The 15,000-nt window shown below is 48.0% G+C and overlaps 1 protein-coding gene across 2 annotated transcripts in view; it reads right to left on the bottom strand.

Moving 5' to 3' along the window:
* Nucleotides 1–501: 501 nt before the first annotated feature.
* LOC117970255 (protein FAM234B-like) overlaps nucleotides 502–15,000 on the bottom strand; it is an 18,115-nt gene continuing 3,616 nt past the window's right edge. Inside the window, exons 2-13 of one of the 2 annotated variants that reach the window (XM_059021191.1) lie at nucleotides 12,775–13,197; nucleotides 12,158–12,262; nucleotides 11,580–11,753; nucleotides 10,201–10,328; nucleotides 8,823–8,973; nucleotides 8,243–8,384; nucleotides 6,378–6,521; nucleotides 5,606–5,687; nucleotides 5,254–5,421; nucleotides 4,990–5,089; nucleotides 3,331–3,557; nucleotides 502–2,850 (exon numbers count right to left, since the gene is read on the bottom strand). In XM_059021191.1, coding sequence (XP_058877174.1) covers nucleotides 2,848–2,850; nucleotides 3,331–3,557; nucleotides 4,990–5,089; nucleotides 5,254–5,421; nucleotides 5,606–5,687; nucleotides 6,378–6,521; nucleotides 8,243–8,384; nucleotides 8,823–8,973; nucleotides 10,201–10,328; nucleotides 11,580–11,753; nucleotides 12,158–12,262; nucleotides 12,775–13,197 — 1,847 coding nt within the window. In that variant the 3' untranslated portion in view covers nucleotides 502–2,847. The remainder of the gene's footprint in view (nucleotides 2,851–3,330; nucleotides 3,558–4,989; nucleotides 5,090–5,253; nucleotides 5,422–5,605; nucleotides 5,688–6,377; nucleotides 6,522–8,242; nucleotides 8,385–8,822; nucleotides 8,974–10,200; nucleotides 10,329–11,579; nucleotides 11,754–12,157; nucleotides 12,263–12,774; nucleotides 13,198–15,000) is intronic. The other variant, XM_059021193.1, reaches the window with a different exon arrangement.

Genomic DNA, 15,000 nt, shown 5'->3' with positions numbered 1-15,000 from the left:
AGACACCCACTGACACAGAGGCACGCACTGAGACACACACACACACTGAGACACACACACACACTGAGACACACACACACTGAGACACACTGAGACACACACACAGGCACACACACTGACACACACACACACTGACACACACACACACACACACACTGAGACACACACACAGGACACACACACACACAGGCACACACACTGACACACACACACACTGAGACACACTGAGACACACACACTGACACACACACACACACACTGACACACACACACACACACTGACACACACACACTGACACACACACACAGGCACACACACTGACACACACACACACAGGCACACACACGCACACACAGGCACACACACTGACACACACACACACACACTGACACACACACACACACAGGCACACACACACACACTGGCACACACACACTGACACACACACACACACACACACACACTGAGACACACTGAGACACACACACACGCACACACAGTTAGGTTTCAGTGTTTGTTTTATTCATCGCTTCACATTCTTATGTACAGATCAGACTTGAAAGAATTAACGATTGAGAGTCACACAACAATCTCTTCAAAACGAAACCAGCCTTCTATTCACGAGAGCGCCAGGCCCTGTTTCTTAAAATCTAGTGCGTTCACATGAACCCGCTAGCGCCCCCTAGCCCTCCAGACTGGAACCCAGGCATTAGCTCAACAGCACCACCTATGGCCTGTCATTTTTGTGCAACATTTGAATGTCTGTGTGTGTGTGTGTCTGTCTCAGTGTGTGTGGTTCAGTGTGTGTGTGTCTGTCTGTCTCAGTCAGTGTGTGTGTGTGTGTCTGTCTCAGTCAGTGTGTGTGTGTGTGTTCAGTGTGTGGTTCAGTGTGTGTGTGTGTCTCAGTCAGTGTGTGTTTGTGTGTGGTTCAGTGTGTGTGTGGTTCAGTGTGTGTGTGTCTGTCTCAGTCAGTGTGTGTGTGTGTGTTCAGTGTGTGGTTCAGTGTGTGTGTGTGTGTGTCTCAGTCAGTGTGTGTTTGTGTGTGGTTCAGTGTGTGTGTGGTTCAGTGTGTGTGTGTCTGTCTCAGTCAGTGTGTGTGTGTGTGTTCAGTGTGTGGTTCAGTGTGTGTGTGTGTGTGTCTCAGTCAGTGTGTGTTTGTGTGTGGTTCAGTGTGTGTGTGGTTCAGTGTGTCTGTCTGTCTCAGTCAGTGTGTGTGTGGTTCAGTGTGTGTGGTTCAGTGTGTGTGTGTGTGTCTGTCTCAGTCAGTGTGTGTGTGTCTGTCTCAGTCAGTGTGTCTGTCTGTCTCAGTCAGTGTGTGTGTGGTTCAGTGTGTGTGGTTCAGTGTGTGTGTGTGTGTCTGTCTCAGTGTGTGTGTGTGTGTTCAGTGTGTGGTTCAGTGTGTGTGTGTGTCTCAGTCAGTGTGTGTTTGTGTGTGGTTCAGTGTGTGTGTGTCTGTCTCAGTCAGTGTGTGTGTGTGTGTTCAGTGTGTGTGTGGTTCAGTGTGTGTGTGTCTGTCTCAGTCAGTGTGTGTGTGTGTGTGTTCAGTGTGTGGTTCAGTGTGTGTGTGTCTGTCTCAGTCAGTGTGTGTGTGGTTCAGTGTGTGTGTGTGTGTCTGTCTCAGTCAGTGTGTGTGTGTGTGTTTAGTGTGTGTGTGGTTCAGTGTGTGTGTGTCTGTCTCAGTCAGTGTGTGTGTGTGTCTGTCTCAGTCAGTGTGTGTGTGTGTGTGTGTGTGTCTCAGTCAGTGTGTGTGTGTGTGTGTTCAGTGTGTGTGTGGTTCAGTGTGTGTGTGTCTGTCTCAGTCAGTGTGTGTGTGTGTGTTCAGTGTGTGGTTCAGTGTGTGTGTGTGTGTGTCTCAGTCAGTGTGTGTGTGTGTGTGTGTGTTCAGTGTGTGTGTGGTTCAGTGTGTGTGTGTCTCAGTCAGTGTGTGTGTGTGTGTCTGTCTCAGTCAGTGTGTGTGTGTGTGTCTGTCTCAGTCAGTGTGTGTGTGTGTGTTCAGTGTGTGTGTGTGTGTGTCTCAGTCAGTGTGTGTGTGTGTGTTCAGTGTGTGTGTGTGTGTGTCTCAGTCAGTGTGTGTGTGTGTGTGTGTTCAGTGTGTGTGTGGTTCAGTGTGTGTGTGTGTGTGTGTGTTCAGTGTGTGGTTCAGTGTGTGTGTGTCTCAGTCAGTGTGTGTGTGTGTGTGTGTGGTTCAGTGTGTGTGTGGTTCAGTGTGTGTGTGTCTCAGTCAGTGTGTGTGTGTGTGTGTCTCAGTCAGTGTGTGTGTGTGTGTGTGTGTCTCAGTCAGTGTGTGTGTGTGTGTGTCTCAGTCAGTGTGTGTGTGTGTGTGTCTCAGTCAGTGTGTGTGTTCAGTGTGTGGTTCAGTGTGTGTGTGTGTGTGTGTGTTCAGCTTTGTAGCAAAACTAAAATAAACCAGCAAACTAAAACACATGAACAAAACCTAACATGGTACCAGAACACAGCTTTATTATTATTATTATTATTATTATTATTATTATTATTATTATTATTATTATTTACACTGCATTCAATTCTCAGATTAAACTTATTTCCACATTAGTATCATCGTACCTTTCCCAATAATAAACACAAACTGAATAAATATTTGACGTATTTAAAACCTTCTTCTGTTCAAATACAATAAATAATCTTAAAATAATAATAAAATAAATAGTTTAAAAAAAAAAAAAAGTTATTTTATTGGTTCAAATCTAACCCCTCCCCCTTCCCCAGAGCAGCCAATAGTCTCTTATCATGCCTGGCTCCCGTAGCAACCAGTGCGGTCTCAGCCAATCAGCTTCCTCCCTTTGTTCCTCCTCCACGTGACGATATTGACCAATAGGGAGCATCTGTTACTAAAATGAAAAAAATATATATAAGATGTGTCGTAATAGAGGTCTGTATCGCTTGTGATACGAGACCACAGCATAAAGAACTACAGCTCCCAGCATGCCTCACCATTGCCGCGGGAGCAGAGGCATGCTGGGAGCCGTAGTTCTGTATTGCAATTGAGGTTTGTATTGGAGCAGAAGACCACAGCATAAAGAACTACAGCTCCCAGCATGCCTCACCATTGCCGCGGGTGCAGAGGCATGCTGGGAGCCATAGTTCTGTATTGTAATAGAGGTTTGTATTGGAGCAGAAGACCGCAGCATAAAGAACTACAGCTCCCAGCATGCCTCACCATTGCCGCGGGTGCAGAGGCATGCTGGGAGCCGTAGTCCTAGCCAGCAAGTCCATTCTACAGGGTGATTCTACAGCTGGCCAGAGCTGTAAATACAGAAAATAAAACTTGAAATTATTATTATTTGTTTTATATATATATATATATATACCTTTTGCGTTTTAATAAATTCCAGTTTGTTGAAGAAATTGGCGACTTCGAAAGGCCCCAGGGGTTGCGAGGGGGGGCCCAGGGCCACGGGCGATGCGTGGGTCACAGCCCTCTTCAAACTCAGCCTGCTGACTACCTGAGCCCCAGTCTTGGAGCTGGAAGAATCCGGAGCGGGCCTCGTCGCTACGGTGATGTAAAACGCGTCTTTCTGTTGCTCCACGTACCTCGCTGGGAATAAAAAACAGGCAGAATAAAATGACATTCCCTTTAAGAGCTGAGCTAGCATGAGATTGAAACTCAGGGGGACTGTCTGAATCGTGTTTGGTGTTGCTGTATAATATATAAAACTATGGCTATTGAAACTCAGGGGGGCTGTCTGAATCGTGTTTGGCGTTGCTGTATAATATATAAAACTATGCAGATTGAAACTCAGGGGGGCTGTCTGAATCGTGTTTGGTGTTGCTGTATAATATATAAAACTATGGCTATTGAAACTCAGGGGGGCTGTCTGAATCGTGTTTGGTGTTGCTGTATAATATATAAAACTATGGCTATTGAAACTCAGGGGGGCTGTCTGAATCGTGTTTGGTGTTGCTGTATAATATATAAAACTATGGCTATTGAATCTCAGGGGGGCTGTCTGAATCGTGTTTGGTGTTGCTGTATAATATATAAAACTATGGCTATTGAAACTCAGGGGGGCTGTCTGAATCGTGTTTGGTGTTGCTGTATAATATATAAAACTATGGCTATTGAATCTCAGGGGGGCTGTCTGAATCGTGTTTGGTGTTGCTGTATAATATATAAAACTATGGCTATTGAAACTCAGGGGGACTGTCTGAATCGTGTTTGGTGTTGCTGTATAATATATAAAACTATGGCTATTGAATCTCAGGGGGGCTGTCTGAATCGTGTTTGGTGTTGCTGTATAATATATAAAACTATGGCTATTGAAACTCAGGGGGGCTGTCTGAATCGTGTTTGGTGTTGCTGTATAATATATAAAACTATGGCTATTGAAACTCAGGGGGGCTGTCTGAATCGTGTTTGGTGTTGCTGTATAATATATAAAACTATGGCTATTGAAACTCAGGGGGGCTGTCTGAATCGTGTTTGGTGTTGCTGTATAATATATAAAACTATGGCTATTGAAACTCAGGGGGGCTGTCTGAATCGTGTTTGGTGTTGCTGTATAATATATAAAACTATGGCTATTGAAACTCAGGGGGACTGTCTGAATCGTGTTTGGTGTTGCTGTATAATATATAAAACTATGGCTATTGAAACTCAGGGGGACTGTCTGAATCGTGTTTGGTGTTGCTGTATAATATATAAAACTATGGCTATTGAAACTCAGGGGGGCTGTCTGAATCGTGTTTGGTGTTGCTGTATAATATATAAAACTATGCAGATTGAAACTCAGGGGGGCTGTCTGAATCGTGTTTGGTGTTGCTGTATAATATATAAAAACTATGGCTATTGAAACTCAGGGGGGCTGTCTGAATCGTGTTTGGTGTTGCTGTATAATATATAAAACTATGGCTATTGAAACTCAGGGGGGCTGTCTGAATCGTGTTTGGTGTTGCTGTATAATATATAAAACTATGGCTATTGAAACTCAGGGGGACTGTCTGAATCGTGTTTGGTACCATAGACTCACCTCCGGTGGACAGAATGGTGTCTGTGCTTGACATCAGCTCCAGGAGGATTGTGGGATAGGTGCTGTGGAGCAGATACAGCCGGTGGAGGACTAAGGACTCCTGAACAGAAAAGAAAAACGTCATTTAAATTTTCACTTTTTGAAATGTCCTTGTGAAAAAAAATCTCCCCACAGTAACAGCACAGCAAAGTGTAATAATAATAATAATAATAATAATAATAATAATAATAATAATAATAATAATGCTAAAGTTGCTGGACTCACGGGATTGGGCGAGGTGGCGTTTCCGGAAGGTCGAAGGTCATCGGCCCAGAAGAGGAATGCTGATTGGCCGGTGGATGTCGCCAGCGCAGTTCCCCCAACGGCCTGCAGGTGGCAGCAGAACTCTGCCTGCCACAGGCTCCGCCCACTCGAGCCGTCAATCACCAGCACCTGTGAGGGAAAGGGGGCGGGGCAGAGCAGCAGAGGGGGCGGGGTTTTAAAAGAGAGGAGAGACACGAACAAATGAACAGATTATTGATTCGGTGAGCGATTGCCGTGGCTGGATCGGAGATTCATTGATGGATTAATCATCCTGTTTTCATTTTATTTTTTTAATATATATATTTTTTTTTACCTTTTTCAGTCCGTCAGCCGTGGAAACTTGCAGCATAATATCTGGGATGTCATCCTTATTGAAGAAACCAAAGACTGGAGGACTAGAGAGACACACAATATCAGGGTCTAGCGCTGTATATTATAAAGACATTTCAGAGGGCTGGATCGCATCGATATCAGGGTCTAGTGCTGTATATTATAAAGACATTTCAGAGGGCTGGATCGCATCAATATCAGGGTCTAGTGCTGTATATTATAAAGACATTTCAGAGGGCTGGATCGCATCAATATCAGGGTCTAGCGCTGTATATTATAAAGACATTTCAGAGGGCTGGATCGCATCAATATCAGGGTCTAGCGCTGTATATTATAAAGACATTTCAGAGGGCTGGATCGCATCGATATCAGGGTCTAGCGCTGTATATTATAAAGACATTTCAGAGGGCTGGATCACATCAATATCAGGGTCTAGCGCTGTATATTATAAAGACATTTCAGAGGGTTGGATCGCATCAATATCAGGGTCTAGCGCTATATATTATAAAGACATTTCAGAGGGCTGGATCGCATCGATATCAGGGTCTAGCGCTGTATATTATAAAGACATTTCAGAGGGCTGGATCGCATCAATATCAGGGTCTAGCGCTGTATATTATAAAGACATTTCAGAGGGCTGGATCGCATCAATATCAGGGTCTAGTGCTAAACTACAGATCCCAGCATGCCTCAGCATTGTGGCTCATGGTAGAGGATCATGGGAGCTGTAGTTCAGATCGCATCACTCTACACACCTCTGTATTCTTGGTATGCGAATGCTCCATTTTCTCTGCAGGTTGGAGCCCCTGATGAAAGAGAGGCTCCCTCTAGTGGTGATGAGGAGGTCATTGCAACTCAGTGTGGAGCCCGAGAGAGAGGCCAAGTATTCAACATGACCACTGAGAGGAGAGGGGAGAGGGGAGAGGAGAGAGAGAGAGAGGAGGGGAGGAGAGGAGGGGAGGGGAGGAGAGGAGGGGAGGAGAGGAGGGGAGGAAGGGAGGAGGAAGGGAGGAGAAAGGGGAGAAGGGGGGAGAGGGGAGGAGAGGGGGGAGAGGGAGAGGAGGGAGAGGGGAGAGGGGAGAGGAGGGAGGAGAGAGAGGGGAGAGGAGGAGATGAGGACAGAGAAGGGGAGAGAGAGGAGAGAGGAGGAGAGAGGAGAGGAGAGAGAGAGAAGAGGAGAGAGGAGGGGAGGAGAGGAGGGGAGAGGGAGAGGGGGGAGAGGAGATGAGGACAGAGAAGGGGAGAGAAGAGGAGAGAGGGGAGAGAGGAGGAGAGAGAGGGGAGAGGAGAGGAGAGAGAGAGAGGAGGGGAGAGGCGAGAAAGAGAGAGGCGAGAGGAGAGAAAGGAGAGGGGGAGGAGAGGGGAGACATAATTAAATTGGCTTCAAACGAAAGCAGTTGAACAAATCACAACAATTATCATCATGTCTCTAAAACATCCTGAAATATAAAACTCCAATTTCTCAGAAGGAACAACAGGAATGGACACGAAACGTGCTTCTTTCACAACTGCACACATTTGAGTAGCCAAAAGAAGGCGCGGGACAGGGGAGGCTCAGGGAGAGCAGAGAAAGGAGAGGGGGAGTAGAGGGGGGAGAGGAGAGAGAGAGGAGAGAGAGGGGAGAGGAGAGAAGAGAGAGAGGAGAGAGAGGGGAGAGGAGAGAGAGGAGAGAGAGGAGAGAGGAGAGAGAGGGGAGGAGAGAGAGGGGAGAGGAGAGAGAGGGGAGGAGAGAAAGGAGAGGGGGAGTAGAGGGGGGAGAGGAGAGGAGAGGAGAGAGAGGGGAGAGGAGAGAGGAGAGAGAGGAGAGAGGAGAGGAGAGAGAGGGGAGGAGAGAGAGGGGAGAGGAGAGAGGGGAGGAGAGAAAGGAGAGGGGGAGTAGAGGGGGGAGAGGAGAGAGAGAGGAGAGAGAGGAGAGAGAGGGGAGAGGAGAGGAGAGAGAGAGGAGAGAGAGGGGAGGAGAGAGAGGGGAGAGGAGAGAGAGGGGAGGAGAGGAGAGAGAGGAGAGAGAGGAGAGAGAGGGGAGAGGAGAGAGAGAGGAGAGAGAGGAGAGAGAGGGGAGAGGAGAGGAGAGAGAGAGGAGAGAGAGGGGAGAGAGAGGGGAGGAGAGGAGAGAGAGAGGAGAGAGAGGAGAGAGAGGGGAGAGGAGAGGAGAGAGAGAGGAGAGAGAGGGGAGAGAGAGGGGAGGAGAGAGAGGGGAGGAGAGAGAGGGGAGGAGAGAGAGGGGAGAGGAGAGGAGAGAGAGAGGAGAGAGAGGGGAGAGAGAGGGGAGGAGAGGAGAGAGAGGAGAGAGAGGGGAGAGGAGAGGAGAGAGAGAGGAGAGAGAGGGGAGAGAGAGGGGAGGAGAGAGAGGGGAGGAGAGAGAGGGGAGAGGAGAGAGAGGGGAGAGGAGAGGGGAGAGAATTAAATTGGCTTCAAACAAAAGCATTTGAACAAATCACAACAATGTAAGCTAGGTGCTTCTTTCACAACTGCACACATTTGAGTGCTGTGGAGACAGTGGAAGGCGCGGGACGGGAGGCTCAGGGATTTATTTTGGTCGCTTGATTCAATTCATTAAATGTATTATTATTATTATTATTATTATTATTATTATTATTATTATTAATAGAGACGGACGCACCTGGCAACGTGAATCAGACTGGAGAGGTTCTCTCCTCTCAGCTTCTCCCAATCCGGGTCCTGAGAGAGCAGCGCCCGGGGAGGGGTGGCCTTCCTGTTCGCCTGAAGGAAAATGTCCTTCAAAGAGGTGGCCTCGACGCTGCCTGAAAAAAGAAATCTATACATATAATAATTACATTTTTAAATTTTATTTTGGTTTCCTTTGTGATTTAGTGAGGTTGAGTTCATTTTTGTGTTTCTAGATGGAGTTTCTAATAGCTATAATTGATTACATTATAGATAGATAGATTATTATTATTATTATTATTATTATTTGTTTATTTAGCAGACGCCTTTATCCAAGGCGACTTACAGAGACTAGGGTGTGTGAACTATGCATCAGCTGCAGAGTCACTTACAACTACGTCTCACCCGAAAGACGGAGCACAAGGAGGTGAAGTGACTTGCTCAGGGTCACACAGTGAGTCAGTGGCTGAGGTGGGATTTGAACCGGGGACCTCCTGGTTACAAGCCCTTTTCTTTAACCACTGGACCACACAGCCTCCATAGATAGATAGATAGATCTGTCTGTTCAGTCTCACCAAAGCCAAATAGGATGTAGATGGCGCCCCCTTTGGTCACATGGAGCTGTGGGCCAATCGGCTTGCCCTGACCGGTGAGGTTAAAGGTCACCCTAGAACCAATCACAGCTCCGTCCGCTCCGGAGACCAGCAGGAGAGAGAGATCAGACTGCTGTGAGAGAGGGAGAGAGAGAGAGAGGAGAGAGAGGAGGAAAGGAGAGAGGAGAGGGAAGAGAGGAAAGGAAAGAGGAGGGGAGAGGAGAGGAGGGGGAGAGGAGAGGGGAGAAGAGAGGAGAGAGGGGAGAAGAGAGGAGAGAGGGGAGAGAGGAGAGAGAGGAGGGGAGAGAGAGGAGAGAGAGGAGAGGGGAGAGGGGAGAGAGGAGGGGAGACAGAGAGAGAGAGAGGAGAGAGAGAGGAGAGAGAGGAGAGGAGAGAGAGAGGAGAGAGAGAGGGGGAGAGAGAGGGGAGAGAGAGGGGAGAGGAGAGAGAGGAGAGAGAGGAGGGGAGAGAGAGGAGAGAGAGGAGAGGGGAGAGGGGAGAGAGGAGGGGAGACAGAGAGAGAGAGAGGAGAGAGAGAGGAGAGAGAGGAGAGGAGAGAGAGAGGAGAGAGAGAGGGGGAGAGAGAGGGGAGAGAGAGGAGAGAGAGGAGAGGAGAGAGGAGAGGAGAGGAGAGGAGAGAGGAGAGAGGGGAGAGAGGAGGGGAGGGGAGAGAGGAGAGGAGAGAGAGAAGAGATGAGAGAGGAGAGGAGAGAGAGGAGAGGAGAGAGAGAGGAGAGAGGAGAGAGGAGAGAGAGGAGAGGGGAGAGAGGAGAGGAGAGGAGAGAGGAGAGAGGGGAGAGGAGAGAGAGAGGAGAGAGGAGAGAGGAGAGAGAGGAGAGAGAGGAGAGGGGAGAGAGGAGAGGAGAGGAGAGAGGAGAGAGGGGAGAGGAGAGAGAGGAGAGAGAGAAGAGATGAGAGAGGAGAGGAGAGAGGAGGGGAGAGGGGAGAGGAGAGAGAGGAGAGAGGAGAGAGAGAGGAGAGGAGGAGAGAGGAGAGAGGGGAGGGGAGAGAGAGGAGAGGAGAGGCGATAGGAAAGATATTATTATGTTGTTATTACAATTAAAAATGTAATATGATCAGAATTACTATTTGTATGAGCATTATTATCACTGCTGTTATTAAATCACTATTATTATTATTATTATTATTATTATTATTACTACTACTAATATTTACCTAGATTGCTCCAGTAAAAACCCAACTGTATAAATGGGGAATTGTATGTAAAAATAATATGATATCTTGTAACAATTGTAAGTCGCCCTGGATAAGAGCGTCTGCTAAGAAATAAATAATAATAATAATAATAGTAATAATAATCATCATCATCATCTCCCTGCAGACCCGGTGCTGGAGGTACCTGGTCCGCGGGCCGCACGGCGACCAGCAGCTCAGGAACAGAGTCTGCATTGAGATCCGGAACCCGCAGAGCTGGGGCAGTGATCCGTCCCTCCAGAGCCTGAGGAGAGAGCTGCCAGAGACTCGAACCTGCAGCCAAGCACAGGGAGGGGGAGTGAGAGGCGTGCCGGGAGCTGGAGTCCTTTAACCTGCCTCGCCTGGTGAGGGATGCTGGGAAGTGTAGTTCTTTAACCTGTCTCGCCTGGTGAGGGATGCTGGGAGGTGTAGTTCTTTAACCTGTCTCGTCTGGTGAGGGATGCTGGGAGGTGTAGTTCTTTAACCTGTCTCGCCTGGTGAGGGATGCTGGGAGGTGTAGTTCTTTAACCTGCTTCGCCTGGTGAGGGATGCTGGGAGGTGTAGTTCTTTAACCTGCCTCGCCTGTTGAGGGATGCTGGGAGGTGTAGTTCTTTAACCTGCCTCGCCTGGTGAGGGATGCTGGGAGGTGGAGTTCTTTAACCTGCCTCGCCTGGTGAGGGATGCTGGGAGGTGGAGTTCTTTAACCTGTCTCACCTGGTGAGGGATGCTGGGAGGTGTAGTCCTTTAACTACAAGGCAGTACCTTGAGACACACTGGAAATCGGTCCATCCCTGGCTATAGGACTGCAGCTCCCAGCATGCCTCTGCACCCGCGGCAGTGGTGAGGGGATGCTGGGAGGTGTAGTTCTTTAACTATGGTGAGCGGCTATGCTGTGGTCTGGATACTTGATACCAGGGAGTGTCTCACAAGTTCAGCGCTGTCTGAATTATTCAATACTTAGGGAGCGTCTCACAAGTTCAGCGCTGTTTGAATTATTCAATACTTAGGGAGCGTCTCACAAGTTCAGCGCTGTCTGAATTATTCAATACTTAGGGAGCGTCTCACAAGTTCAGCGCTGTCTGAATTATTCAATACTTAGGGAGTGTCTCACAAGTTCAGCGCTGTCTGAATTATTCAATACTTAGGGAGCGTCTCACAAGTTCAGCGCTGTCTGAATGATTCAATACTTAGGGAGCGTCTCACAAGTTCAGCGCTATCTGAATTATTCAATACTTAGGGAGCGTCTCACAAGTTCAGCGCTGTCTGAATTATTCAATACTTAGGGAGCGTCTCACAAGTTCAGCGCTGTCTGAATTATTCAATACTTAGGGAGCATCTCACAAGTTCAGCGCTGTCTGAATTATTCAATACTTAGGGAGCGTCTCACAAGTTCAGCGCTGTCTGAATTATTCAATACTTAGGGAGCGTCTCACAAGTTCAGCGCTGTCTGAATTATTCAATACTTAGGGAGCGTCTCACAAGTTCAGTGCTGTCTGAATTATTCAATATTTTTAGGGAGTGTCTCTCAAGTCCTGTGTGAGTTACCAGTGTCCGCTCTGACAGCTCGCAGCAGGGCGCTGGTCCCAGTGAGCAGGCAGGCTGGACCGGACCCCCTCCCCAGTCTCTCGAACCCACACTGGATGAACCGGGCTTCCTCCAGAACCGACCGGGTCCACAGGAGGGCGCCATCGATACCAGAGAGAGCAGAGACGGAATGGACTGAGAGAGAGAGAGGAGGAATTAAAACCTGGACTGGATCACACTGCTGTGCGATAGGAGTCTGATTCCCCTCCCTGATCTCTCTGTCTAAATATCCCACAGTTCCCAGCAATATCCTGTAGCTCTCTTCACTATAAAATCAGCTACAAACCTCCTTCAACCAAAGTCTATCTACAGGGCTGGGAATCAGACTCCCGCTGCACAGCAGTGTGATCCAGTCCTGGTTTCACTAGGAGTTTAATAATCAGACACACCTGAGCTTGTTAGCTAGACACACTGGGGGCTGATCAAGCTGGTAGCAGTAAAACCTGGACTGGATCACACTGCTGTGGAACGGGAGAGAGAGGGGAGAGAGAGGATTGTCTAGTTTAAATAGTTCAGGTAAGTTTGCCTTTTCTTTTTACCTAGAGATGCTGAGCTGTCATTGGCTGGCTGGGTCGTCGCTATGACGACATCGGTGACGGTATCGTTATCCACATCCCATAATTCCAGAGGAGGCAGGGACACTACTGAAAGAAAAGAAATATGGACAGATTGACTTCTCTGGCGACAGAGAAATGGAAGAGGGTTTGTTGCCACCTAGTGGCTGTAGCTGTGAAGTGCAGCTTTTTGAGTTTCTGCAAAAACTGAGCATATTTACTGATAAAAATGACTGTGTGTGTGTCTCAGTGTGTGTGTGTGTGTCTCAGTGTGTGTGTCTCAGTGTGTGTCTCTCAGTGTGTGTGTGTGTGTGTCTCAGTGTGTGTGTCTCTCAGTGTGTGTGTCTGTGTGTGTATGTCTCAGTGTCAGTGTGTGTCTCAGAGTGTGTGTGTCAGTGTGTGTGTCAGTGTGTGTGTGTCTCAGTGTGTGTGTCTCAGTGTGCGTGTGTGTCTCAGTGTGTGTCTCTGTGTGTGTGGGTCAGTGTGAGTGTGACAGTGTGTATGTCTCAGTGTCAGTGTGTGTCTCAGTCTCTGTCAGTGTGTTTCAGCGTGTGCGTGCGTGTTTCAGCGTGTGTGTGTGTTTCAGCGTGTGCGTGACTCACCTCCCATCTCCCCCACGCTCCTATTCCAATGCTTGGGCCACAGCGCCCCCTTCCTGCAGGGAATGAGAAACGCACACATCAGCACAACCAGCACAGAGACACACAGCGTGGCGAGAAACAGCGTGGTTCTGATCAGCTGGGCCCGGCCGGCTCGGTCCTTGAGCTCCGGGTCAGAACCGGGCTCCCTGTCGATCCGGGCCTCGGGTCCGCCCGTCAGACGGCCGTGTTTCCGCACGGCGGCCCGCTCTCTGTTGCCCCCCTGAGTCTGGAGGCCGGTACTGCGGCAGGCTTGGGCGCTGCCGTTGAACCCATTCCTGGGGAAGTTGAGGACCAGCTCGTCTTCCTCCTCCTCCTCCTCCTCGCTCTCGTCGCTGTCCGCTTGGGTCAGGGGGTCGTACTCCCCCAGCCCGGTGTGTTTTTTACCTGGTCAGAGAAAGGAAAATAAATACATTATATATATAGATATGTATAGGGCAGCAGTGTGGAGTAGCGGTCAGGGCTCTGGACTCTTGACCGGAGGGTCGTGGGTTCAATCCCAGGTGGGGGACACTGCTGCTGTACCCTTGAGCAAGATACTTTACCTAGATTGCTCCAGTAAAAACCCAACTGTAAAAATGGGGAATTGTATGTAAAAATAATGTGATATCTTGTAACAATTGTAAGTCGCCCTGGATAAGGGCGTCTGCTAAGAAATTAATAATAATAATAATAATAATAATAATAATAATAATATATGTATTGCCAATGGGCATTGCAGTGCCATTGCATAGCAGTTTGATCCATTCCAGGTTAAAGGAAGGAGAGAGAGAGAGAGTCACACACACACAGTAACACATACTAGGAGTTTAATAATAATAAGACAGGAGGCTGTGTGGTCCAGTGGTTAAAGAAAAGGGCTTGTAACCAGGAGGTCCCCGGTTCAAATCCCACCTCAGCCACTGACTCACTGTGTGACCTTGAGCAAGTCACTTCACCTCCTTGTGCTCCGTCTTTCGGGTGAGACGTAGTTGTAAGTGACTCTGCAGCTGATGCATAGTTCACACACCCGAGTCTCTGTAAGTCGCCTTGGATAAAGGCGTCTGCTAAATAAACAAATAATAATAATAATAATAATAATAATAATAAAGACACACCTGAGCTTGTTAGCTAGACACACTGGGGGCTGATCAAGCAGGTAGCAGTAAAACCTGGACTGGATCACACTGCTGTGCGATAGGAGTCTGATTCCCCTCCCTGATCTCTCTGTCTAAATATCCCACAGTTCCCAGCAATATCCTGTAGCTCTCTTCACTATAAAATCAGCTACAAACCTCCTTCAACCAAAGTCTATCTACAGGGCTGGGAATCAGACTCCCGCTGCACAGCAGTGTGATCCAGTCCTGGTTTCACTAGGAGTTTAATAATCAGACACATCTGAGCTTGTTAGCTAGACACACTGGGGGCTGATCAAGCTGGAAGCAGTAAAACCTGGACTGGATCACACTGCTGTGTTTGCTGTTTAAATGAATGGGGCGTGTCTCTCTCCCTCTCCCTCTCCCTCTCCCTCTCCCTCTCTCTCTCTCTCTCCTCTCTCTCTCTCTCCGCAGTTCTGTCTATTCCAGTTTGATTCTGAAGTCTGTTGTGTTTTTTTTTTATTTTTTTGGTCTCCTTCTCAAAGTTTCTATTCCAGCATGTTGTGGAAATAACAATCTCTCTCACAGCTATGCTTTAGCGGCCACAATAACTGTGTTTACAAGACACAGAAAATAATACATTGCGTTATTTTCAGTGTACAGCTTGGTGTCAGGTTACCAGATCCTTCTAGACTATAGCGAGCACACCAGGGTCCCATTCTACCAGCTGCACAGAACCCCCCAAACACGAATTTCCTGTTTATCCAAATAACTGTGCTTTACAATGCTTCCCTATGCTTTACCAGACCTCTCTGTGCTTTACAATGCTTCCCTATGCTTTACCAGACCTCCCTGTGCTTTACAATGCTTCCCTATGCTTTACCAGACCTCTCTGTGCTTTACAATGCTTCCCTATGCTTTACCAGACCTCTCTGTGCTTTACAGTGCTTCCCTATGCTTTACCAGACCTCTCTGTGCTTTACAATGCTTCCCTATGCTTTACCAGACCTCTCTGTGCTTTACAATGCTTCCCTATGCTTTACCAGACCTCTCTGTGCTTTACAATGCTTCCCTATGCTTTACCAGACCTCTCTGTGCTTTACAATGCTTCCCT

This window comes from Acipenser ruthenus, unplaced genomic scaffold (genome assembly GCF_902713425.1).
Source record: "Acipenser ruthenus unplaced genomic scaffold, fAciRut3.2 maternal haplotype, whole genome shotgun sequence".
Taxonomy (NCBI): Eukaryota; Metazoa; Chordata; class Actinopteri; order Acipenseriformes; family Acipenseridae; genus Acipenser; species Acipenser ruthenus.
This window is presented reverse-complemented; position numbering and strand designations above follow the sequence as displayed.